At 38.5% G+C, this 26872-nt stretch overlaps 1 protein-coding gene across 4 annotated transcripts; it reads left to right on the top strand.

The window, feature by feature from the left end:
- Nucleotides 1–10671: 10671 nt before the first annotated feature.
- On the top strand, nucleotides 10672–22916 carry RAB9B (RAB9B, member RAS oncogene family). 4 transcript variants are annotated; one of them, XM_082409015.1, is made up of 3 exons: nucleotides 10672–10902; nucleotides 15556–15622; nucleotides 16610–22916. In XM_082409015.1, exon 3 carries the CDS (start codon nucleotides 16652–16654, stop codon nucleotides 17255–17257), a length of 606 nt encoding a protein of 201 aa, XP_082265141.1. In that variant the 5' UTR covers nucleotides 10672–10902; nucleotides 15556–15622; nucleotides 16610–16651; the 3' UTR covers nucleotides 17258–22916. The 4 variants fall into 4 exon arrangements, with proteins under 4 accessions (XP_082265141.1, XP_082265143.1, XP_082265144.1 ...); XM_082409017.1 differs by having other exon boundaries at nucleotides 10672–10966; XM_082409018.1 differs by lacking the exon at nucleotides 10672–10902 and adding an exon at nucleotides 11125–15159.
- The last annotated feature ends 3956 nt before the right edge of the window (nucleotides 22917–26872 follow it).

Genomic DNA, 26872 nt, shown 5'->3' with positions numbered 1-26872 from the left:
CTTTTGGTGGGAATGTAAATTGATGCAGCCACTATGGAGAACACTATGGAGGTTCCTTAAAAAATTAAAAATATAACTACCATATAACCTAGCAATTCCACTACTGGGCATATACCCTGAGGAAACTGTAATTCAAAAAGAGTCATGTACCACAATGTTCATTGCAGCACTATTTACAATAGCCAGGACATAGAAGCTACCTAAGTGTCCATCGACAGGTGAAAGGATAAAGAAGATGTGGCACATACAATGGAATATTACTCGACCATAAAAAGAAATGAAATTGAGTTATTTGTAGTGACGTGGATGAACCTAGAGTCTGTCATACAGAGTGAAGTAAGTCAGAAAGAGAAAAACAAATACCGTATGCTAACACATATATATGGAATATAAAAAAAATAGTTCTGAAGAACCTAGGGGCAGGACAGGAATAAAGACGCAGACGTGGAAAATGGACTTGAGGACACAGGGAGGGTGAAGGGTAAGCTGAGATGAAGTGAGAGAGTAGCATGGACATATATACACTACCAGATGTAAAATAGATAGCTAGTGGGAAGCAGCTGCATTGCACAGGGAGATCAGGTTGGTGCTTTGTGACCACCTAGAGGGGTGGGATGCTGAGTGTGGGAGGGAGACGCAAGAGGGAGGGGATATGGGGATATATGTATATGTATAGCTGATTCACTTTGTTATACAGCAGAAACTAACACACCATTGGAAAGCAATTATACTCCAATAAAGATGTTTTAAAAAAATCTGTGTGCAGGTTTTTGTGTGGACATACTTTCCACTCCTTTGGGTAAATACCAAGGGCTGTAACTGCTGGATCATATGGTAAGTGTATGTTTAGTTTTGTAAGAAACTGCTAAACTGTCCTCCAGCATGACTTAACATTTAGATTTTCAGCTACTAGATTGTAATTCACAAGACCAGGTGCTGTGACTGTTTTTGCTCATCACCAAACTCCTACATTCTAAAGCAGGGCCAGACACAAAGTCAGCAAGTATATTTGCTGAATAGATGGATGAATAATTACCTGAATTGTGGAATCAAGAACATGCTCACAAAATTTGCAAATAAAACCAAATTAGATGAGTCTAGCATCTTAAAATACATAGTAAGAATTTTCTGTGACCCTGACAAATGGGTGAAATGTCCAGAAATGAAACATAATAAACATTGATAGGGCAAAAGAAGTAACCATTTTCAGAAATGATTGTTAATATTATAGATGTGGTCAATGCATATTTGTACTGACTTCATGTCTAGCCACCATATTTCTAGAGGAATAGTGACAAAGTTGTGGGTGTTTAGTGAAGAAGAGAAGAATGAAGGATGTAAAAGTCAGGTCCACATGAAGACTGATTAAATGACTTGCACATAATTAATCTGGGAAAGAGGAGACTTAAAGGGTGTATGAAAGTAATCCAGATATTTAGAAGTTTGTTACATTGAATAGGGATTGCACTGGTTAGCACGTGGTGTGCAGATTGCCACCATCCCAGTCCTGTCCCCACAGCAGATATCACAACACATTTTCACATTGTGACATAAACAGTAAGTTTCAATTGATCTAAATTGGCAAATGAGGTGAAACTGTCAGATATTAACTAAGCAAACAGATTTTATGCTATATATAAAATTTAAGAAAACTATTTTTATTTCTACAGCAATAGGAAGATGAAACTTTACCTTAACTTTAACATTACAGTCAATATAAACTGATCTTTCATAGGCTTAAAACACAATGCTTTCTTTGTTTTTCAATTTTTTTAAATTAATTTTTTATTGGAGTATAGTTGCTTTACAATGTTGTGTTAGTTTCTACAGTACAGCAAGATGAATCAGCTATACATACACATATATCCCCTCTTTTTGGGATTTCCTTCCCATTTAAGTCACCACAGTGCATTAAGTAGAGTTCCCTGTGCTATACAGTATGTTCTCATTAGTTATCTATTTTATACATAGTAGTGCATATATGTCAATCCCAATCTCCCAGTTCCTCCCACCCCCCTCTTTCCCCCTAGGTATCCATACATTTGTTCTCTACGTCTGTCTCTATTTCTGTTTTGCAAATAAGATCATCTATACCATTTTTCTAGATTCCACATATATGCGTTAATATACAATATTTGTTTTTCTCTTTCTGACTTACTTCACTCTGTATGACACTCTCTAGGTCTATCCACGTCTCTACAAATGACCCAATTTTGTTTCTTTTTATGGCTGTGTAATATTCCATTGTATATATGTACCACATCTTCTCTATCCATTCCTCTGTTGATGGACATTTAGGAACAATTCTCATAGAACACCTGTTGAACATTAGTGGAAGACTTCAGACACCTAAAGGACAAGAAAAATCCCCTCACAACTGGGTAGGATGAAAGAAAGAAGGAAAACAGGGAAGAGGAATCAAAAAAGGGACCAGCAACCCTGGCGGGAAGCTGAAAGTGAGGGGAGGTCTCCGCACTCAGAAAAACTCCCTCATGGTTGGGAAATCAGCTGAGACAGAAAAGGACCTTTCGGGGAATCAAAGGAGAATGCAGCAGAAGGTCTGTGGAAGGCAGGACAAAGTAAGAACTGCACACATGGTCTACACTGCAACTCTGTGCATTCCAGCCTGAGTCGTGAGTCGCCCGCTGGGGAGGGGGTTTGGGTGCTGGGAAGCGGGGTTTGGATCGTGGACAGAGGGAAGGAACAGCTGTTGGCTGTGAAAAGACAGCGTGAAGGGACAGGAGTAAGGAGCTCCACAACCAGGAAAGTTTTCGGAAAACGTGCGGGACCCCATAGAAGAAAGGCGTCATTGTTCAGTGGCATGCAAGGGGTGGGGCCACTATCACACTGCTTTCTTTAAGAAAAGTGAGTGACTTCCCTGGTGGTCCATTGGTTAAGAATCCGCCTTCTAATGCAGGGGACGCGGGTTCAGTCCCTAGTCGAGGAACTAAGATCCCACATGCCGGAGAGCAACTAAGCCCAGGCACCGCAACTACTGAGCATACGGGCCACAACTAGAGAGGCTGCGTGCAGCAACTACAGAGCCCACGCGCTCTGGAGCCAGCGCACCACAATGAGGAGCCCACGCACCACAGCGGAGGATCCTGAGTGCTGCAACGAAGATCCTGCGTGCCACAACTAAGACCCAACACAACCAAAAGTAAAATAAATAAATAAGTATTTTAAAAAAAGAAAAGTGAGTAACCTTACTTTGGATGTTTTACATTAGCCAACACAATTTTCAAAACATTAACTTTTACACAAACCATCATGTTATGACTGACACATTCATCTGAACAATGTTTTGCAGCATTTGCAACAACTATAAGACAACAGATCTGTAATGATCTCAAAAGAAATAAAAGTAAAGTGTTGAATGTTTCAGTCTTAAGAAAATTCTTATCTTTTAAAAGAGAAAGTTTGGGTATTTTAGGGAACAATAACTTTTTGCACAGAGATGCTGAACATTGTATTCGCTTTGAATTTTTTTCTTTTGCTGACAAGTACTCTATTTTTAGAAGCTACTCACCATCATCAAAAGACGAACTTGTATTTCTGATTTTATTTTTCTTTCAATTAAGAGAGACTTCTACAAAACCTATTGGTCATCTCTGAGGTCAGAACTAGTACCAAAATAAGGAGAGCTAGAGGTTGCAGATTTCATCATTTCATAAGAAAGAACTTTCTAACAAAGTAAACTGTCTAAATAATGGAATGGGCTGCTTGTGAAGTCATTATTCAGAGGCTGAATGACCACAAGTCAGAGAGTTGTCAAAGGAATTCCTGTAGTAGGTGAGAGGCTAGAAAAAGTTCAGGGTTCCTAAATACTTGTACATGGGCCAGCTTATCACAATCCCCTAGGGAACTTGTTAAAAACATACATTTGTGGGCCCCACCACAGAGATTTCAAAGTCAGGGACTTGAAATCTATAGTTTTGATAAATCCTCTATGTGATTTTAATGTGCAGCTAAGTTCGGAAATCAGTGGATTCAATCAGTCACTCTAAAAGCCCTGCCAAAACCAAGAGTCTATATATTGAATTCTGAAGGTACCAGGGGGAAGTGGGTTTTCTATTAAAGGGGAACTTCAAAGGGTAGAAAGGCTTCAGTTAATGGGCAAGATGTAGGATACTATCCTTAGTCTTTCAGGTTCCAGAAACTTGAAAGGAGACTGATACATGCTATTCAAATTCATGATGGCCATGTGCCAATTTATCCGCTTACAATGGTTAAATTGTAAACTTACAAAATTTCCATATGGATTTTAGGAACAGCTTATAAATATCTACAAAGGCACTAGCTGGAATTCTGGTAGGGACTGCACTGAATCTGTAGATCAATTTGGAGAGTATTGCCATCTTAATAATATTAAGTCTTCTGACCCACAAACATGGAATGTCTTTCCATTTATTTAGATCTTTTTAATTTCTTTCAACATTTTGTTGTTTTTAAGAGTATATGTTTTGCACTTCTTTTTATAATTACTCCTAAATATTTTGGTTTTGATGTCATTATAAATACAAATTTCAGATTCTCCTTGCAATTTATTTATTGAAGAAACCATGCTGTTTTCTGTGGAGTTCCCCTTCCCAACCTCCCAACTCTAAACTCAAGTCTTACATGTTCTTGCTTACATTCTTGATTCTTGTGATGTTATTTAACATCTTTGTCCTTTTTCCTAAAAATTCATAGTTATATCTAGAGGTTTGATCAGATTCAAATTTTACTTTTTTAGCAAAATACTTCATAGGCACTGCTTTGTTTTTCCATTAAGAGTCAGATGATATTTGGTTATTACTCTTGTAATGTTAGCAGACTTTGATGATCATTGCCTATATCCATTAATTCATTAGCCATTGTAAAATTCTATCATCCCTTCTGAATTTATTAGGTGGAAATCTTCTACTGAAACATTCTCCTCATGAACTATTTGGTTACACAGAGAAAGAATGTATATAAGAAAGGCAGGTTAAATGTTCAGTTCATTATTTTATTTACCAGTTTTAAAATAATGAGCTAGTTTCATAACTTTCTCCAAGTTGACAAATTACATTTTTAAGTGTCATCATGAATTCATGTATTTAAACATATTTGATATATTTCAATCCATTGTAGTTATTGTGTTTACTGATGTTCAAATTGCTTCATGTTTGGCTAGTGAGACTCTCTTCAATTTGGCTCCTAAGTCCTTTTGACACAGCCCTAGTAGTGTACCTGTATAGGGAAAAAGCCAATCATAAGTCCAGGCTGTTATCTGTGCTTCTGACCAATCAGCTATAAAACAGAGGTTCCCATGACCTCCTCCCCATTGAATTTTATTATTTGCTAGAGCGGCTCACAGATCTCAGGGAGACACTTAAGTTTACCAGGTTACTTGAGGATATGATAAAGGATACAGTAAACAGTCAGATGAAGAGCTACATAGGGCGAGGTCTGGGAGGCTCCCGGTGGAGGAGCTTCTGTCCCTGTGGAGCTGGGGTATTTTTATGGAGGCTTCCTCACATAGGCATGATCAGTTATTAACTCCATTTCCAGCCCCTCTCCCCTCTCTAGAGAAGTGGAGGATGGGGATGAAATTCCAAGCTTCTAGTTATGGCTTGGTCTTTCTGGAGATCAGCCCCCATCCAGAAGTCATGCAAGAACCCACCCAGAGTTGCCTCATTAGAACAAAAGATACTCCAATCACTCAGGAAATTCTAGGGGATTTAGGAGCCTTGTCAGGAACTGGGGTCAAAGACCAAATATTAGAACAAAAGATAGCATTCTTATCACTCAGGAATTTACAAGCATTTCAGGGGCTCTGTGCCAGAAACTGGGGGTAGAGACCAATACATATATTTTCTATTATCTTGGGGCTCCATAGCTTCTTTGCTATCTGGTGTGACAAGATATTCCAGATTCATCTTGGACATATCTTGCCACAGACCTAGAATCAGCCATTTCTCTAAGAAACCTTGATTCCTTTTACTGGGAAATGATATTTAGAATCTCAGTCTGGGCACTAGAGGTGCTCTTTGGTACTGGAATTTTCACTGTTTTGAACTGTTTTCAGTGAACAGAGCTTGAAAATACATGCATTTTTAAAATAATAAAACTGAGTTCATACTGATGTTTTCAATAATTGGATTATCTTCAGAGATCTTTCCTTCAGGCTATGGAAAATCTTGCAAAGCATCCCTATTCCACAAGATTATTCACATACCAAGTGATAAAAAATTATTGTGCCACCAGAACAAATGACTTGCTTTTGGACAATGATAGGTAAATATTGACAAATTCTTACTGCCCAATTTCCTTTTTACAAATCTGTGCTACTATATTTTCTGAATAAAACATCAGATGGTCCCATAAGTATTATTGTAAATGTGGGGAAAACAGAAGAAAATACTCAAAATCAGAATTATCTGGATATATGACATGTATAGTTGCCATGTAAATACTCTAGGCCAAGGATGCCAAACACATTGCCTCATCCATGGTAGCCACCACTAACTAATCACTCTTTTCTACTGAGCTAGATGTGCCTTAGAATCTTTCACAGCACAAGTCTCCAGGAAGCCACTATAAATTAATCTGAGTGGCCAAGCAAGATGATATATACTACCATCCACGTTTAAGGCAAGCCAATGTTCTGTTATCACATTACAACTTTGTACAATTAAGACAGCAGTTGCCAAATTGGGTTCTGAGGTATACTAGTCCTGTTGACAGATGTTCAATAAACAAAAGGAATTTGTGGTCACAGAAGTTTGGTTTTTAAAAAATGCTTTCTTCACTGCAAGATTCCAAGAGCCTTTAATGTTCTAATATGCACTGTGATTCTCCAGGAAAGGAAATAGTATGTGGTGTTTATGAATTTATTTGAACCCTTCATGGAACTCTTTTTTTCATAAGCATCTTATGAACATGAAATCAGGCTTTTCTTTTATATTAATCACATTCAAATTATGTCTTCTTTAAGCCCAGATCAATGTATTTAAAACCGAATTAGGATGGGGGGCTTTTGGACATAATAGATTTCATACACTGAATGCTGATTTTTGCATGTGTGTGTCACTCTCCAAAGGTAACTTTTTCTCCAGCACCTAGAGACAATTTTGGTTTAGTCTCCAACCTACTGACTACAGTATGATTCTCGCTTTGGTAGAAAAGTGGTGTTTGGGTGTGTGTGGAGGCGTGTGTGTGTGTGTGTGTGTAACTGTGTTACAAGGATAGGATTATATTATTTCATTATGCATGGAAGCATCATTGATGGAGGGCATGGTTTGACAGATCTCAATGATGGATCATTTAGAATAGTCCAGTCCAAGAGCCACAAAACCTACAGCTGGTATTTTGAAACTTTGAGCTATCCACCTTGTGCTGTTCCCTCCTAACTAGTGGTAGTCATGTTGCTTCTATTCTATGTGGATGGTAGTTGCTTTTCAAGTAGCCTCTAGAGAGCCTTTTAATATAGGATTTGTTTAGGAGTCTTTGGGCTAACATAGGATTTTGCTTAATCCTAAGGATTAATTAATTAATCCCTAAGGATTCCAACATTCTGCAAATATGTAATGCCTTCAGCAGTTATGAGCTTCTGACTACAGAACTGGGTATCCAAGCCTAGCAATTAAAAGGCCCTTAAAACTTGCAAATAGGTTTGGGGTGATTCTCAGAGATGACTAAACTGTTGAAAAATAGCATCTATGAGAAAAGGACAAAAAAATCTAGATTCACATAAAGATGAGACTCTAATTTGAAGGACTGTTATTTTGAGCAGTTCACAAAACAGTTCAATACAGTGCAGAAAGAAAACATTGGAACATCAACATGTTTGGTTTTCTTGTCATTCTTTTAAAATTTCTGTGTTGGAGTATTTTCAATGTATATGTATTATAATGTATATATAAAATAGATATGCACAGTAGAACATGTATAAAATCTATAAATACATATATGGGGGCCCATGCTCAGAAGTTTTCTTTTATCACAGATAAGAATGTGTGAGTAAAAAATTTCTTTAAAGGATTATGTGCATTTCTTCTCCAACAGAAGAGTGTTTTAGTGTGTTTGTGTAGCGGGCAGGACTGGTTTAAGTAGGAGCACATTCATATTCAACAAATATTTTCCGAGCATGTCCTATGTAACAAGCATTGCCCTAGGCTCTGCAGGTATGGTGGTGAATCTAAACAGTCACAGTCCTTGACTTTATAGTGCAATATAGTATAGTGGAGGAAGGCAGGTATCAAGCAAATAATCATACATTTAAATATCTCATCATAAAGACAAGCTACAGAATGGGAGAAAATATTTGCAAATGATATGACCAATAAGGGGTTAATATCCAAAATATATAAACAGCTCATACAATTCAACATCAAAAAATCAAACAACCCAATCCAAAAATGGGCAGAAGACCTGAATAGACATTTTTCCAAAGAAGACATTCAGGTAGCCAACAGGCACATGAAAAGATGCTCAACATCACTAATCATCAGAGAAATGCAAATTAAAGTCAAAACGAGATATCACCTCACACCTGTCAGAATGGCTATCATCAAAACGAACACAAATGACGAATATTGGAGAGGATGTGGAGAAAAGGGAACTCTCGTCCATTGTTGGTGAGAATGTAAATTGGTGCAACCACTGTGAAAAACAGTATGGAGGTTTCTCAAAAAACTAAAAATAGAACTACCATATGACCCAGCAATTCCACTCCTGGGCACATATCCAAAAAGAAGGGAAAACACTAATTCAAAAAGATGCACACAGCCCCAATGTTCATAGCAACATTATTTACAATTGCCAAGATATGGAAGCAACCTAAGTGTAAGTGTCCATCAACAGATGAATGGACAAACAAGATGTGGTGTGTATATATATATATTATATATATATATATAAATATATAATATATATATAGGAATACTACTCAGCTGTAAAAAAGAATGAAATTTTGCCATTCGCAACAACATAGGTGGACTTGGAAGGTATTATGCTAAGTGAAATAAGTCAGACAGAAAAAGACAAATACCGTATGATATCACTTACATGTGGAATCTAAAAAATGAAACCAACCAGTGAATATAATAAAAAAAAAAAATAAGCAGACTCACAGAGAGAACAAACTAATGGTTACCAGTGCAGAGAGGGAAGAAGGAAGCAGCAAGATGGGGGTAAGGGATTAAGAGGTACAAACTATTATGTATAAAATAAGCTACAAGGATATATTTTACAACACAGGGAATTTAACCAATATTTTATAATAACTATAAATGGAGTATAACCTTTAAAATTGTGAATCACTATGTTGTACACCTGTAACTTATACAATATTGTATATCAACTATACTTCAATTAAAAAAATTTTTTTATAAATTTATTTATTTTTATTTATTTATTTTTGGCTGTGTTGGGTCCTCGTTTCTGTGCGAGGGCTTTCTCTAGTTGCGACGAGTGGGGGCCACTCTTCATCGCGGTGCGCGGGCCTCTCACTGTCGCGGCCTCTCTTGTTGGTGGAGCACAGGCTCCAGATGCGTAGGCTCAGTAGTTGTGGCTCACGGGCCCAGTTGCCCCGCGGCATGTGGGATCTTCCCGGACCAGGGGTCGAACCCGTGCCCCCTGCATTGGCAGGCGGATTCTTAACCACTGCGCCACCAGGGAAGCCCCTAAAATTTTTTTAATTAAAAAATCTTTAAATAAATATCTCATCATAAACTGCTAAGTATTACAAAGAAAAGTACAGCAGGCTATATAGGAGGCTACAAGAGAATAAATTGGGGCACTTACTCTATTCTGGGGTTGAGGTTACCCTGAGAAAGTGACATTTAAGCTGGGGTTTATGGAATTGACTGAGTGGTTGACTTGGGAAGAGGCAGAAAGAGCGTGGCCTAGGTAGAGGGAGGGTGCGTGAGGGCCATGACGGGGCACGTGGAGAGTGAGGCATAGTGCCACTTTAGGGACGGGTTATCAGACAACAGGGAAGCTTCAAAGATGAATCTGCCTGACAGAGATGGAGTGCAGGCTAAATGACCCCAGGAGCTCCACCCTCCTTTGATTTCAGGGGAAAAAATCACGAATTAGTTGGAGGAACCAGAGGGGCACAGGAGACAAAAAGAAATGACTGGTTGGGTGGCTAGGCACTATTGGAACATTGCATTCTACCCCAGCAACATTTCTGGGAACCTCAGATAATGCTCTTAGGATGGCCCTCTAGAACGGTAACCTGTAAGGGTAAATGGCAGTGTGTCTTCTATGCCTGAGCTACAGATGTGAACCTTTCCTTTTGGATTGCCATGAGAATTTCATGAGCAGTAGCCAGCTAGAGGGCCTAGTAATGTTTCGTGATCATGTGTTTCCCTGAGTTATTTTAAACAAGAGTGTGTATGTGCTATCCTCTTGGCAAAAGCAGAGGGTTTGGAGGTAGGATAAATGAGGTAGGTCGAAGAGTAATTGCCAGAAATGGGGCTGTGGCTACAGAGGAGCTAAGTGGGAGAGCAATATTTGACGGTCCATTGTCGCTGTGCCTACTGATCTGCAAGGGGAGAAGAGGAGGACAAAGGAGACCAGGGTTGGACACTGATCATGAAAGAAGTGTGAGCGAGCCAGGGAGCGCTCTCGACGCGCGAGGGCGGGAGGCGTCTACCCCGGGTCCCTGGCGCCGAAAAAGGGGCGCGAGGAGGCGGTGCGGACCCCGCCCCCTCCCCTGGCGGGCGCGGGCGCGAGACGCTGCGCGGCGGCAGCAGCGGGCGCGAGCGGCAGCTGTCAGGCCACCTAGGTCCAAGCTGCACTTGCCGCCTCGTTGAGGACGAGGAGGCGGCAGGAGCAGTGACGGTGTCGCCGAAGAGCCGGACTGCCGGCACGCAGAGCTGACCGGCCTGGCCCCCGCGGCCCTCTCCCGCCTCTCTCCCATTGTGTTGGGTAAGGTGCCGGTGCGGGGGCAGCGAGAGTGGCTTAGCGGCCAGAGGACGCGGGAGGCCAGAAGGTGGGAGGCCCGGGGCCAGAGGGAGAGAGGGAGGTCTGGGTGATCCCCTGGGGGCAGTTGCATCTTGGGAAAGGGGCCTAGGCGCCGCGGGGTCGGAGTTGGGGGGTGGGTGGGTGACGGTGGAGGGGGGCGTTGCTGAGTAATCAAGAGCAGCTGCCAAAGCCCGGCAGAGAGGCGCAGGGCTCTGTGGGGAGCGGGCGTGGCTCAGTGCGCATGCGCCACAGCCGCTGGTTCTCAGAGCTGGGGGCGAGGTGAGACTACCTGGGTCCGAGGTAGTTGGAACTATGCGTGACATATCACTTTCTGGGTCCCCGATGCTAACAGTACCCCTGTCATGGAGATGCCAGCGTTCCCAGCCTCCTAAGGAAGCTTCTTTTCCCTGTACCCTGCTCACTTAATGTCACCCAAACCTTACCTATTCGTCTCCAGGCGGTCTACTCAGGAAGAAGTGACCTGTGGACAGTGCCAAATTGCTATCTAGTGTGCCTTCGGGCTCACAGCCCCAGAGCTGTCGTTGTGAGGAGTGAAATGTTGGAGGTGAAATTCCACATTGGACGCTTCTAGTTGCATGTAGGATATAAATATGGGCATAAATGTAGGAATATGCATGACAGCTGCGGAATGACAGCTGTGGCATTTGCACTCAGAGTATAGATGTAGCTGATAACTTGTTAGCTCTACAAAATGAATCCAGTGCATCAGAGGGCTTCCCTGCTACGGAACCCTCCCCCAGCCCCAGCCCCACGCATCAGGTTGTATTGGAAACAATCTACACCATTTAAGGTAGAGGGTCTCAAAATCCAATCATTTCTTATTTGTATTGATTTTTACGTAGATTAAAGAAAGCCCCACCCAGTTCTCCAGTGCAGTATTTCCAAATATTGTTCCAGGAATCAACAGCGAGTTGAAGAGCCTCAACCGGTGTGTCACCATAAGATGGGCTTTCCCCACAGCTCTAACTACGGCTCCTCACCTGTGCAGATTGCCACCAGGGCCACTCTCACCCACTGCCTAGCCCTCCCCTGTTTCTCTTCCCCAACCCTTAGCCCTGTAGTACACATCCCTCTCAAAACTTGCTCCCAAACAATCTGCACTATGGATTTGAGCATCATTCTACCCATGGCAACCGAACTGGTGTTGCCAGTTTGCTTTTCTTTTTCATCATTATCACACTAAAATGTACTATTTTCAAAGGTTCAACCTCCTTCTTATCATTGTACTGCCTCCTCCCTCACCTCCATCCCCACCCCCAAGCATCCCCAACTAAATACAGTAATTTTAATAAGCCTGTGTGGGTGCAGACACAGCAAATTCAGAAATTTTCAAGTGTGTTGAACAAAGAAAGCTAGGGAGTATCAGTTATATCAATTTCTAATTCACCTTACTGTCCAAGACATAGACCCTAATTGGGAAAAAAACAGTGAATAAACTATCCTTAGAGAATGATTGTTACTCTGTTTTGGGGAGTGGGGTAGGAAAGGGGAATGGCATCTCTGGGATATTTGAATCATTTAAAGCCAGATCTTTCTCTGAATAGGATCAAAATTAGAATAAACCTTTTAGTCCAAATCCTAACCTGATATGGGATCCTTAAGGGAGTTGACTTTCCTATTAAATGTACTTAGGGTTATCAAAGAATTCCTTTGCCTACTTAATGCTATCTTCTTTTAAGTTTTGATTTAAATTTGGCGTATTTTGGGGGAGAAAAAATATTGTCTGGTTTGCTTTTGTACTGTGCTAGTTCTTTTTAATTTAAGTATGTACTAAAGGATATCACACTCAAATGAGGATGATGATGATGGTGATGATGGGGATGCCAGCAGCCACTGTAAACATAATGTGGAGATAATTATTCTGCTCTTGTTTTTGGTGGGAGTGGAGAAATTTATATATTTATTTTTTAAATGTGAAGGGAGATGAAGGGAAACTGGAGCATTTCCACTGGCTTTCAACAGGTGGAATTCCTGTTAAGTCCCATCTAGAAAGTGATCCAGATAAGTCCATAACTTCTGCTCTTTAGTCACCTTGTAAATAATAATATTTGGATACCTTACAGAACTGTGGATCTGTTGTACCTGTGCATCAATTCAGAGGCATTAGTTCTGGGTACTTATCTAATTAATAAACAAATATTTATTGATTATCCATATGGAGGACTCTGGTGCTGCATGAAGAGGCTTCAAAGACACATACAGACTAGGGCCTTATGATCCAGGAATTTAGAATTTGGTTGTGCAGAAAAAAAAGATTTTGTTAACAAAATAAGACAGTATAATGATACTATTTCAACTGTAAACTATGAGATCTGAAGCTTATATGTGAATTTATAAACTCCTTGAGGGTAAGACCTTGCCTTAAACATGTATGATTTCCAACAGGGTCTACATTCAGTGGGTGCTCAAGCGATGACGCTTTGCAAAGTAGATTAGGTAGGGAGAAACTAGAGGCAGGGACAGAAGAGCCAGGAAGCTTTCACAGTAGATTAGATACAAGGAGATGTGGACCAAAATGAGGATGGTAGCAGAAGACTAGAAAAGGATATTGCAAAGAAAAATCATCAGGATTTAGTGACTGAAAGCAAGGAGACAAGCCTAACTGTATTCATTTTTACCTCCAGCAAATAAATGGGAGTTGGAGACAGCAGAGGAAAGTGTAGGGTCACCTTAGTAAGGACACAGCACACAAGAGGCACTCAAATGTTTTCTCAAGCATCAGTTTCAGGATTGGACAAGAAGACCCTTAAGGTCCCTCCAACGCTGAGATTCTGTGGTATATGCAAATACTCAAAACTGTTGGGGAACAAGGCATTCTCAGATATGGAAGAAAGAGAAAAGGAAGAATTGTTATCCTCCCACTGGCAGGCGCTTTCTGAGAAAGGTTAATATTGAGTCACAAGGCCCCCACCAGTGAATGAAAGGAGGTGGAGAGCAAGAGGAACAAAAATACCAAACTAAAAATTTCAGTAAGTGCTTACAAATCTTTGCAAACTTCATAAGTTGTTTCCTCCCAAATCCTGTGAGTTAAGTAGGGCAGGTATTACCAGCTCTATTTTTATATAGGAATAAACACAGCAAGATTAAGTGACCTGTCCAAGTTCATAAAATCAATGAATGGGAAAGCAGTGATGAAGACTGTCCTGATTGCTGCCAGCCCAGTGCACTTGACACTGAACTGCATTGTTCTTCCCTGGTATAGACCCTATGCACCCAGAAGTTATGTGTGCACATGACCAAATAGGGGATGCACGAGCAAAGGCAGCAATATCTCAGATAGTTATTAATACTTCATGATTCCTGGAGCCGAGTATTTGGTTTCCATATTCACTCAGTCCTTGACCCGTCATTTGCGTTTATTCGCAGCAGCCGGGAAAGTAGAGTTAGTGAGCCGTTTAATGATATGGACACCTGTTTGCTAGGAACTTAAGGAAGCTCACTTGGCATGGGCGCGTAATACTGTCAATATTGTGCCCAAGTTTGTACTTCCTTCAAGTGAGAGTTCAAGAGTTCTGCTCTGTAAAATTATCCTACAGACCAGTATAAAAAAGAAGTGTGCTAACACTTGGTTCATCTCCATTTAAAGAAATGTTTGTTACTTGAGCTAGTTCCAAAGACAGCAATTTGAGAGCAGAAGAAAAAACAGGACAAAAATCAGGAATTGTAGGAAACTTGAAAATTTTTTTAGAATAGGTATAGACCAAGAAGGAGGATAAAACCTATCAGTTTAAAAGACATTATTTAAATTCATAATTACTGATTTAGATCTCTGATGAATCCCTTATTATATGCTTTTTCTACATTTGAAAAAAATAACATGAGATTGTTAAGCAGCAGAGACTTCTTAAAAGCTTCTTTATTCCTCAGTAAGAAAGAACACTCAGCAAATGTAGGAACTGTTTTTTCTTTTTAGAACAGTACTCTTGATGCTGCTGAAATAAGACACTTGCCATAATTAACTATAATTTTAAATGAAGTTGTGTTGGAATTTAATAAAGCCAGTTAAATGCTAAAACCTGTGTTCAAGACAGATGACTGAAATTAATGAGTAAAATAATTAGCCAAGATTATATATTGTAAACAAGGAGTCCCCAAACATATTTTTTCTTCTCTGATCTTGTGGAATCAGTTGCAGAGGCACCCTCAAGGCTGAGTGCATTAATAACTTTCTTGGAGATGGGAACATTGGTAGGTAGAAAGGTAAGGAGTTTCATCTCTGACTTAGAATTTCAACATATCTTAGACTCCTCTGTGCTTTCTCTTTCCTGAATATCATCTATTGTGAATATCATCTACTTTCTTTGATTTACTTTTACTTTGAATGGAAAGCTCAATAGAGAGACAATATAAAACTTTAAAAAATCATATAAAGTACACTCAAGTTAGGACAAGTTAAAGTCCATGCAATAAAATTATTTTGTCCATGTTAGGTATTTGTCGTATTTGAACTCTCAAGTATATTTGTGAAAAGCATCCTCTGTAGGTAAGTTGAGGTTGGTCTGTTTTTTTTTTTCCTGACTTGAGTATATTTATATATAGATAGCCTTAACTTTATTTTACATAAATTTTTATAATGTTTCCCAATCTGTTTTTTAGAATCCTAAAAAGAAAGAATATAGCAACAACAAGAAAAAGACTAAGACTGTGACAAAGACCCAACTGGGTAGGTTTACATTTTATTCTCAACTAGGTAGGTATATATATTATATGTTTTTATTTGATCATCACTGTTGAGTTCCCACAATGGACCTCGTTTGAAAGAACCTAACAAAATCTAGTACAAGGTAGTTGTTCAGTAAACATTTGATCTTTTTATTTTAAGATGCATTGTAGGTATTTCATGTACAGAATGTGGAGGTAACAAGAAGGATACTGTATAATTATTAGCTGTTTAGAGTTTACAGTATGTTTTGATTGGTGTTATTATGGAATTAGAACCTAAATCCAGAAATTAATAAGCTATTCAAGATTTTCTTCTTCAGTGATAGCTGTTATAATGATACCAATCAAAAATCATCAACTTGAGTGCCATTGTTCCATGAAGAAAAGATTATGGAAGATCTTTTACTTGTGAGGGTATCCATATCAATGCAAGTATAATGGGGCAAATGCCTGAAGAAACCTGATCTTTTTCTCTTTTCCAAGTTCTGGTGTCCAATGTAATTCTAACCTAAACCTCTACTAAGAGAATCAAGATTCCAGCTTACACAGCTTTCTCTCCTCAACAGTTCTTGGGTCCATCAGGAACAGACTTCAAACCCCTCTAATCAATTTCATACTCTTTGCCTCTTGTTTGGAACTGTCCAAACCAGAAGCTAATATGTTACACATTTGAGTAGCATTCCTGTTCTAGGCTTTCTCCCCTAGAATAGGGTCAGAACTGAACCAGATGACAGCACCATCTGCTAGTCCATTTATGCATGGCATTCAGCCATTTTCCTGGCACAGGCAAGAGACTTCAGAAAAACAACACATATTTTCTCCCTTATGGAAAAAGAATTTTATTCCTTCTGCTGTACTATATCATTTAATGAGCATGAATTAAGAGAAGTTAAATAATAAGGCCTTGTAATTCAGAGAAATTTACTATGAAGTTGATTTCAGTTTCAGGTTTAACTGTTTTCCCTTCTACTTTTTCTTTTATTTTCAGGTTCTCTTGGTTATAAACTCTTCTCCATCTGGTGCTACAACAATGAGTGGGAAATCCCTGCTCTTAAAGGTCATTCTCTTGGGTGATGGTGGAGTTGGGAAAAGCTCGCTCATGAACCGTTATGTAACCAATAAATTTGACTCCCAGGCTTTTCACACCATAGGGGTAGAGTTCTTAAATCGAGATCTGGAGGTAGATGGACGTTTTGTAACTCTCCAGATCTGGGACACTGCAGGGCAGGAACGCTTCAAGAGCCTTAGGACACCCTTCTACAGGGGAGCAGACTGCTGCCTCTTGACTTTCAGCGTGGATGACCGGCAGAGCTTTGAGAACCTTGGTAATTGGCAGAAAGAATTCATCTACTACGCAGATGTGAAAGACCCTGAGCACTTCCCCTTTGTAGTTCTGGGTAACAAAGTAGACAAAGAGGATAGGCAAGTGACTACTGAGGAGGCACAGGCCTGGTGCATGGAGAATGGAGATTACCCTTATCTAGAAACAAGTGCCAAAGATGATACTAATGTGACAGTGGCCTTTGAAGAAGCTGTCAGGCAGGTGTTAGCTGTGGAGGAACAGCTGGAGCATTGCATGTTAGGTCACACTATTGACTTGAACAGTGGTTCCAAAGCAGGATCTTCATGCTGTTAAAAGTGGGAAGCCTTTTAAAAGTGTGCCCCAACTGGTCAGTGAGTAGTGTAAGAATAACTGTGCCCCTCTAAGACTGCACACACATACAAAAGGGTAAGAGATAAGGTTATGATTGTAAATCAGAGCCTTTCAAATTGAAGTTGTAGAGCGATTAAAAAAAAAAAAAGCTTTATCAAGCCAAGTGTATTTTGCGTGATTTCTGCTATTTCCTTCTTGTGTGTTTCAGGACATTTCAGAAAGCTTTAGTTCTGAAAGATTTAGATATTTTTCAAATCACAGTTTAAACTTAGAACCCAGCCGCATGAAGGAGTTAAAGAGCTACAGCTATCCCTTAAAGCATTCCATTAATCAACTAACAAATGTCACCATCAACTCTTGCCAAGCAGTTTCTGACATGTCTGCCAAAGGGGAAAAAAATAAGACTCTGAGTCGTATTACAATAAAGATTATAATGCAAACTAGGATGTCCTAAGCTTGAATTATAAAGAGGTTGTAATGATTAGGAATGCAAAAGTATAATGATGTACACTGCCTTGTTTAAATCCTTATGTACGGTTTGCTCCCATCTGAGCTTTTCAAAAAAATACCATCTCCATAAGAGATACACTAATGACACTGGAGATTTATTATACTCCTTGTGTTTGAAGTAACAGGGTCCTAGTGAATGGATTATGTTTAAATATGCCAACCACCCTTGCAAGTAAAAGGTTGGTCTGCTTTCACTTCATAAGTCTACTTTTGCTGCACAGGGATGTTGCTTCTCTGACAACCTCTTATTAATTTAGCAATGCTGCTTAGTATATGGCTTTGGATGCAGTGCACTCTGCTCATAATTTTGATGGTCCTTTGGTCCACCATACTGTGCTCTCAGAGAAGCCTTCAGAACAGGTTGGAGGATACTGGGCTTTTCTCCTAAGGTTCCGTAACTCGAATATTTATTGTAGAAGAAGGAACTGATTTCTTGTATGCACTGTATGTTGAGCTGGCCAAACTAGGACGTTGAAAGTAACAAGAGAACATACTTTAACCCAGCATTAGAATGAACTTATGAGAGTTGTCCGACAATAGAATGGACTGCCTTAATAGTGAACCCCCTTCCAGTGAAAATATTCAAGATGCTGGATGACCATCTGTTAAAATATCATAAAAATAATTTCTGTACTGGCTAGATGTTTGGTTTAAGGTCCCTTCCAGCTCTGAGTTCTAGGAATCTACGAGCTACAAACTACGTTTCAGTGCCATGTTATAGTTAGATATATCTTAAGACAACAGCTAAGACTATGGAAAGGGACTTCTTTAAAATTTCTCAAACTACTCTGGGATCAGCATTTAACAGCAACTACATAGCTCTTTCTTTTGCTTTTGCACTATGGCAGGAAAAATTCTTGAGCTCTGAGTAATCATTATGTGCCCAATATAAACATCCTGAAGATACCATATTAAAATACAAAAACAGTTTGTCAAATTTTGATTACCATGACTGCCAGCTATATACTATATTATGAATATGCAGCTAGTTCTTGTCAGTTGATATATTTGCCCTGCATAGCTTTTAATCTATACTTTTACAACATCTGTGATAAAAATAGTGACCCAAGGTAGTGAGAGACAGTTAGAAATGACCCCAAAAAGAGACCTAGGTTGGGAAGGGGGCAGGAGCTTTCACAGGAATATAGCCTAGAACTCTCCATTGTAGCCACATATGGAATCAGCCTTACATGTGGGACCTTATGTGCTTTAAGAGCTCTGGGACTTTTTGGCCACATTGATAAGTGGAAGATGATATTTTAACCCAGTAATGCTCAATATTTCCAATTTAAATATAGTCCAGACCCCATTGTCCAACTAATTTTGATGCCAGAAGTCAAAGCCAGAACTGGGACCCCACAGCTCTTAAGTATTGGTCTCTATCCTGCCTATGCCTATAGCCAGCCACACTGGTTTCCAAGTTCTATGATCATTTTGCTACAATCATGTTAGGGTGAAAATATGTATGTCAGAACTATTAAATGCTAATTGTTTTTAAGTGCATGAGACCTGGGGCCTTCTCTTTCTACTTGCACTCTGCTTATAATAGTTTCTATTTGTAGATCTCAGGCCTTCATAAAGACCTCCATCCACTCACAAAAGTACTTGTCACTATTAGAATGGCATGTGATCATTTAAGTAAAAAAAATTACTTAGGTATCCCATTCATAGGCCTCCTGTCCATACAAGACAAGTGTTAAGTCATTTGAAGCCCCTTTCCTCTTAGCCATACCAATTTTTTTTTCTGCCATATCACTACACAATATCTTAATGAAAGCACTTAATATTCAGTGACAAAAAATAGTGGCATTTTGGTGAGTAATACTCAGTGGGTTGTGGACATATAGTTTGGGTAAAGTTAAAAAAAACACCAAAGGCTGAAATCTGTGAGTACAAGAAACTGTGCATATAGGCTTAGAAATTGTTTACTCTAGAATGTGCAGTGCAATATTTTCAGTAGGTGTTTTTTTTTTTTAATGAACACTAGATTTTTTGGAACAAGATATTTCTAATTGGAACTATATTGTTTTTCAATGGTCCATTAAAACATCATACAGAATATCTATTTAATTTATTTTCATGTGTTGGGCTAACATTCAGGGGGCCTCAGATTCCATATGTCTTCAGTGGATTGATGAATTTCAGGTTAATTTGTGCCTGCCTCAGCCATCTCTACTTTACCCTGAGGTATTCCACAATCCTCTTGTTGCAGGTGCTGCTAAAAACTCAAAATTGTGTATCAGATATTTTGTTTCAACTGTAAAAATATCATCTGTGTTAAAGTGAATAAAAAGTGCATTTTGAATAACCAGTATACAATGTTTGTGCTTCTTTTCTCCCTTTCCCTTTTTGAGCAACTGGTGAGTGTGACAGAGAGTATTTATCAATCAAGTCACTCTTTCAGGCTGCCCTACATGTGGCTCTGGATCATTTTTTCACATGGTACTCCAAGCAGCCACTACCTACTGATCAGACAGATACCATTCTACTGATTGGGAAACAAACTCAAAAGATTAAGGTGGGGAAGTTCCTTTTATTTTATGCCATTTTTTAAATACATGAAGAGTATTGGAACTAGAACTTGGATCTTGACTCTCCACTTTATATCTTCATTATAATTTAAAACAAAATTAGACCATCACAAAATATAAACAGAATATACATATTCCCTTCATTTTCTTGACTGGAATACTGTCCAGATCTTAGGGAAACATGAAAATATAGGCAAAACAAATCAGAAAGCAAAGGATAATTTTGTTAAATATTCTGTTCTGTTGCTTCTCACATATTGGACTTTAAAGAGACTTGGATTAGCATCGAACGGCTTGAATATACAGTACGTAGTGGTGACTTTTAAATTACAGACTCAAGTCTCTCCACAGCACATAATTACATTACAGTGATTCCATCTGTCACAGATTTAGCCCTCTTCTCCCCTCCCTCTATTTTTGCCTATTGGAACTTTGGGCAGTCGAAATCACAGCGGGTAAAAAACAGATTTTTTTTGCCACATGTACTGCTTCCATCGCTAAGGATAATCATTTAACAAGTTATCAGACCAACCTCAACTACAGCACCCGAAATCCTTTTGATTAGGCTATAATGATGTAACTTTTAGGCTAAAAGGTCATAGGTTTATAAGCTCTTAAAAAGGATTTGCTCAGCCAAAACTGATACTTTAAAAGCAGAAAACTAACTTTCTGTCTTTGCAGGTTTTCTACCTGATTCATAGCCCAGTAGGAAATCTCTTTCTCTTTATGTCTCAAGAAATGGTATAGTGGGAGGCAGGGGCGGGATTGAATGAAGGCAGTCAAAAAGTTCAAACTTCCAGTTATAAGATAAATAAGTCCTAGGGATGTAATGTATAGCATGAGAAATATAATTAACTCTGATGTATGTTATATATGAAAGCTGTAAAGAGAGCAAATCCTAAGAATGAGAGAGAGAGAGAGAGAGAAAGAGAAAGAAAGGAAAGAAGAAAGAAAGAAAAAGAAAGAAGGAAAGGAAGAGAGAAAGAAAGGAAGGAAGGAAAAGAAATAGTATAGATTCTCATATTTTGGAAATAGTTTGGCTATGGTTCTTCCAGGAAGTGGAAGGTGTGGAATAGATGGTTTCTCCTCAATTCTATAATTAAATTTTTAAAACACACTGGAAAAATTGAAGCACCAATCTGAGAAATTTCAGGCTGGGAGTGGCATCTCTACTTTCATTTGAATTACCTGTAGTAGTTCTAAGTGCAATATATATATATTTTTACCTCGGTGATCCAGATAATCATTTCACTTTTTTACCTCCTTGCTATGGAGATGTAGGATTCATTACCGCAGAGTGCTTTTCTTACACTTGATTTTAGGGCAGATAAACTGATACATTTTTTGATAAAATATTCATATATGTGTATGTTTTTTTCCAAACTGGTCTCTTTTTTCCCCCAGCTTTATTGAGGTATGATTGACAAATAAGAGTTGTATATATTTAAGGTGTTCAACTTGATGATTTGATACATGTATACACTGTGAAATAATCACCACAATCAAGCTAATTAATATATCCATCACCATTCAGAGTTACCTTTTTTTTTGCTGTCTTTTTAATTTCCTCAAGTTAAAATCACCAATAAAGCCCCCATTCTTTACTCTTTTTCTCTTTAGGAGAAGGAAAGGATAATGATAGAAACTAGGCATAAAGAATGAAAGTAAAGTTATTAAATTATTAAATGTCCCCTTATTGGTATGTTTGCAAAAACTGGTAAGCAAAGATCTGGCTTTTATTTTGCTGATGGAGGTGGTGATGTTTGTGTGAGGATTGGTGAGGGCTTTTTTTTTTTTTTTTTGGAGGGGGTTGAAGGTTTATTTAGTGCTTTCCCAGCTAGAATAAGCATCTTCGAGGCTCAAGATGTAAAGGAATTATCACCTTTAGTCATATAGGAACTGCTGCAGTGATCTGTGTGTCTTCATAAATCACTTTGTCTTCTCCAAGGCAACACAGAGAATTTTGGTCCAGCCATATTTAAGTGCATTTTTAAATGGTGGGTTCTGTGAGTACAAGTAAGTGTATTTTTGAGCAATCTGTGAATTCCTTTCATGCTTTATGAATTATGGGTAAATGTGTAATGTGTAATGAGTCTTACCATAGCACTCCTGAATTTTAGCCAGACATGCCAAGCTGTGCTTCTTCTACTTAATTGATTGATGGAAAGGACTTCAGAAACGTTGCCTTGATGAAAGAAACGCTAGCTGTATTGATTAGAGTTAAAATACAAATCATGCCTTCCTGTGGTGCATTCGTGAAGAAGCAAGAGACAGGCTCATCTCTTCTCTTTTCTCTTTCATTGTTCTTGGCTGCCGTAGAAACAGCCAAGGGTGTGTCCTGTAATATATTGTTCAATATGGAGTCTAATGAACAAGTATTGGTATAACCTTTGAATTGTCTCTTTTTCCATTTCTTCCCAACAGGAAAACAGTGTCACCAGTAAACACTTTAAAACTTTGTCTTTATTTTTTTCTGATTACAAAAGTTATACACACCTGTGGTAAAAAAAAACAGAAAGGACAAAAGAAACAGAAAAACAAGACAAAGAAAATAAAAGTTTTCTGTAATCCTATTATCCTGAGGTAACCAGATTTTTTTAATATTACTTTTTAGTGTGGTTATGTGTGTGTTTTAATATATTTATGTAATAAAGAAAATTGATGTCATATTGCACATACTGACTGTAATCTTTTTCACTTAACATACATGACACTTTTCTCTAAGTCATTATATATTCTTCTAGGGATTATATTTAACGCTTGCAAAATAGTCTATTGAAGAATTTACCATAATATATGTAATCAGGGACTTCCCTGGTGGTACAGTGGTTAAGAATCTGCCTGCCAATACAGCGGACACAGGTTCGATCCCTAGTCTGGGAAGATCCCACATGCCGCAGCTAAGCTAGTGCGCCACAACTACTGGGCCTGTGCTCTAGAGCCTGCAAGCCACAACTACTAAGCCCACACGCCTAGAGCCTGTGCTCTGCAACAAGAGAAACCACAGCAATGAGAAGCCCACACACCACAATGAAGAGTAGCCCCCACTCACTGCAACTAGAGAAAGCCCACACACAGCAACGAAGACCCAACACAGCCAAAAATAAATAAATAAAAAATAAATAAATTTTTAAAATATATATATGTAATCAAACACTTATTGCTAGACATTTAGGTAGTTTTCCAACAGTCTCCTTTTTATAAAATAAAGCAGCAGTGCACGTCCCTAATATTTATCTTAATTCACATCTCTATTTCCTATAAGTAAAATTTCTGGGCCAAAGAGTATGAATATTTTTATGGCTTTTAATATATATTAGCAGATTGCCCTCTAGAAGAAAGTTGTCCCAAGTTACATCAATGAGAGCCGAATAAGAGAAGGCCTATTTCTCTAAACAATCTCTCATGGAATATTATCGTCACAAACCACATTTGCCTAATTTGATGAATGAAAAATAATCTCATGCTTTGATTTGCATTTCTTTCATTCTTTGATAGTAAATAGTTGTTCATGTATTTATTTATTGACTATTTTTATTTTTTCTTGAGTAAATAGCCCATTCTAGTCCTGAGCCCATTTGGGATGAGGAACATTCATTTTTGTTTTTTATTGATTTCTAGAAACTCCTTTTTTATATAAATATTATGGGCATTAACCTTTCATCTTATCTGTATTGCTGGTTTTCTGCAGTCCTCTCCCATATCTCTTCCCTTTTAATTTTGTTTATGATATTTTTAAAACCACTGACAGACTATTGAAAGGGTTGTGTTCTAATAAAATAGAAAACCAGGATGGTGGGGGAGAGAGAAATGCCTACTTGATCTGTCCTTTTTTCCTGACCACATTTGAGACTGTAGTTATTTTTGTTTAGAAAGGTTATGAGTCTAAGCTTGTGCCACCATGATAAAAAAAAATGATAGAAAGCAAAATATTCATTCATTCTTCTTTATCTGCATGATGTCAAATGGCTGGTTTGATTTGGGTTTATTGCTGTTATTTTAATGAAGATTATTCTGAAATCTTACACGAATACAGAGATAGTAACAGTTCAGCTTTCACCCACAAGGGGGCAAAGAAGACCAGTTAGTGTTCGGTGGTAGACTAAACACATGACTGCAGACTGTTAAGAGCTGAAGAAGAGCCTAGAAATCATCCAGCTAGTCTACCTCTCCCTTATTTTATAGACGGGAAGACTGGAATCTGGAGGGGTGAAATGACTTGCTCATGGTTGCAGAGCTGGCCAGTCAAAGAGCTGAGTCCTAAGCATTTTCCAGTTGACCATACTGTGATTTAGTTAAATTGACACACACTATAAACACATATATTTTTTCTGATTTTTAATATTTATTTTGCCTTTTGAAGTAAGAATTACATAACATTAACCATTTTAAAGTGTACAGTGCAGTAGCATTTAGTATATTCACACTGTTGTAATCATATACATTTTAATCTTCTGGGTTCAAATCCCAGTCCTGCCACTAAATAGATGCGTTACCTTAGGTTAATTGGGTAACCTTGCCGATCTTCAATTTCTTCAGCTTGTGTAGTGAGAAAATGTCTTCCGTAACAGGTTGTTGTGAGGATTACCAGAAATAATATTCACAAGGGCATAGCAATGTTCTTGGCACAGAGTAGATGACAAATAAATTCTTTCTTTCCTTCAAGATATTAATCAGCTACTCCCCATCTAGTATTAATATATTTATTTCACATTAAGAATAAAAACAGATTCCAGGGTAGATTTTTTTCTCTTCTCATCACTATTACTGCATTATTTATACTGAACTTTAAATGTGCTCAGAGGTTAAAAATGACTTCAAAAAACTTTACAACATAGGTTCTTGTGACATAATTGGCAAAGGATTGCAGTATTTAATAGATGCAAAGACCCTCTTTAAGAAAAACAAGTTTCTTAGAGGAATTTTGAAAACTGGAAAAAGATTCTGGTGAGGTGTGGAAAGCATGGTAATGTGTGTGCTACTTTGGGTCAAATTTTGGAACTGACTCTAAGGTAATACGATCCAGTTCCCTTTTTATAGATAATAAAACTGAGGAATAGAGAAATTAAGCAAATTCCTGAAGGCCACACCACTAGCCAGTGACAGATCAGGCCTTAGAACTCTTATCTACTACTTCTCACTCCAGTGCTATTTTCTGTACAACTCACTGTCTGGGGCCAGGATTTTTTTCATTTTTTCCCCAGCATTATTGAGATATAACTGACATATAACATTGTGTAAGTTTAAGGTATACATGATGACTTGATACACATATATATTGTGAAAGTTTTGCTAACAATAAAGTTAGTGAACACATTCTTCACATTATATAATTACCATTTTGTTGTTGTTGTTGTTGTTGTTGTTGTTGTTGTTGTTATGGCGAGAACATGAAACTCTACCCTCTTAGCAACTTTCAAGTATACGACATAGTATTAAGTCTAGTCTCCATGTTGTACAATATATCCTTAGAATTTAGTCATCTGATGTAGTTTGAAAGACGCAGAAGAGATAAGGATAGGGAGGGAATGAAACTAGAGGGGCAAAGAAAGGAAAGGTGGGCAAGTTTCTAAGCAGAGCAGGATTTAGTCTTCACATAGTGGAAGAGGAAGAAGCCAACAGTAGCAAGCAGCTCTGGTCTGGGAGAAATTTCCTTAAGAGTCAGTCATGTCCTTACTATGCCTCCCAAGGAAATAACCCTAGGAACTACCAAGAAAGTGTGCCTCCCCACAGCATTTGCCTTATTGAACCAACAAAAGCTACTGAAAATTGTTGTTGTTGAAATCAGAGCTGTCGGGTTTTGTTAGCATCCGAAGTCTTTAAAACTCTGACTAAAAATTACCCAAGTGACTAAAATCTAAGTGTCCCTAATAAACAGAGCAAGGAAAGAGGTACCTGACAGAGAGGTTCAAAAAAATCCTGTTCTTCAGCCCCACATTTTCCCTCCTTTATTTTATGTAGGTACAATAAGAAAAAAAGGTACTGGCAATCAATTGTGAAAATTGCTGTTAATGATGTACCTACCAGGTGTTAGCTTTTGTTATTAGCTATATCTCAGCCAAGTGAGTTTTCTGATCTGTAGTGTTATTCTTTTTTATATATATAAATTTATTTATTTTATTTTTGGTTGAGTTGGGTCTTCGTTGCCGCGTGCAGGCTTTCTTTAGTTGTGGCGAGCAAGGGTTACTCTTCATTGTGGTGCTCGGGCTTCTCTTGTTGCGGAGCACAGACTCTAGGCACGCGGACTTCAGTAGTTGTGGCTCGCGGGCTTAGTTGCTCTGCAGCATGTGGGATCTTCCCGGACCAGGGCTCGAACCCATGACCCCTGCATTGGCAGGTGGATCCTTAACCACTGCACCACCAGGGAAGCCCCTGTAGTGTTATTCTTTAGTTTGTCATGGCTCTTTGTTTTAATAAAAAAAACTTGTGACATAATAAATTGAGCTGAAGAATTATTATCTCTGCATGATGCACTTGTTTTTTTTTTTCTAGAATACTTCTTTAGTTACAGTAATAAAAGCTGATTTATCTGACATTCTGGCAGAGATTTTTGTTA

The sequence above is a fragment of the Balaenoptera borealis genome, assembly GCF_965194805.1.
Source record: "Balaenoptera borealis genome assembly, contig: HAP1_SCAFFOLD_774, whole genome shotgun sequence".
NCBI classification, from domain to species: domain Eukaryota; kingdom Metazoa; phylum Chordata; class Mammalia; order Artiodactyla; family Balaenopteridae; genus Balaenoptera; species Balaenoptera borealis.
This window is presented reverse-complemented; position numbering and strand designations above follow the sequence as displayed.

Coding starts and splice junctions, on each gene's coding strand:
- RAB9B (XM_082409015.1), top strand. CDS start 16,652: ATGAGTGGGAAATCCCTGCTCTTAAAGGTCATTCTCTTGGGTGATGGT.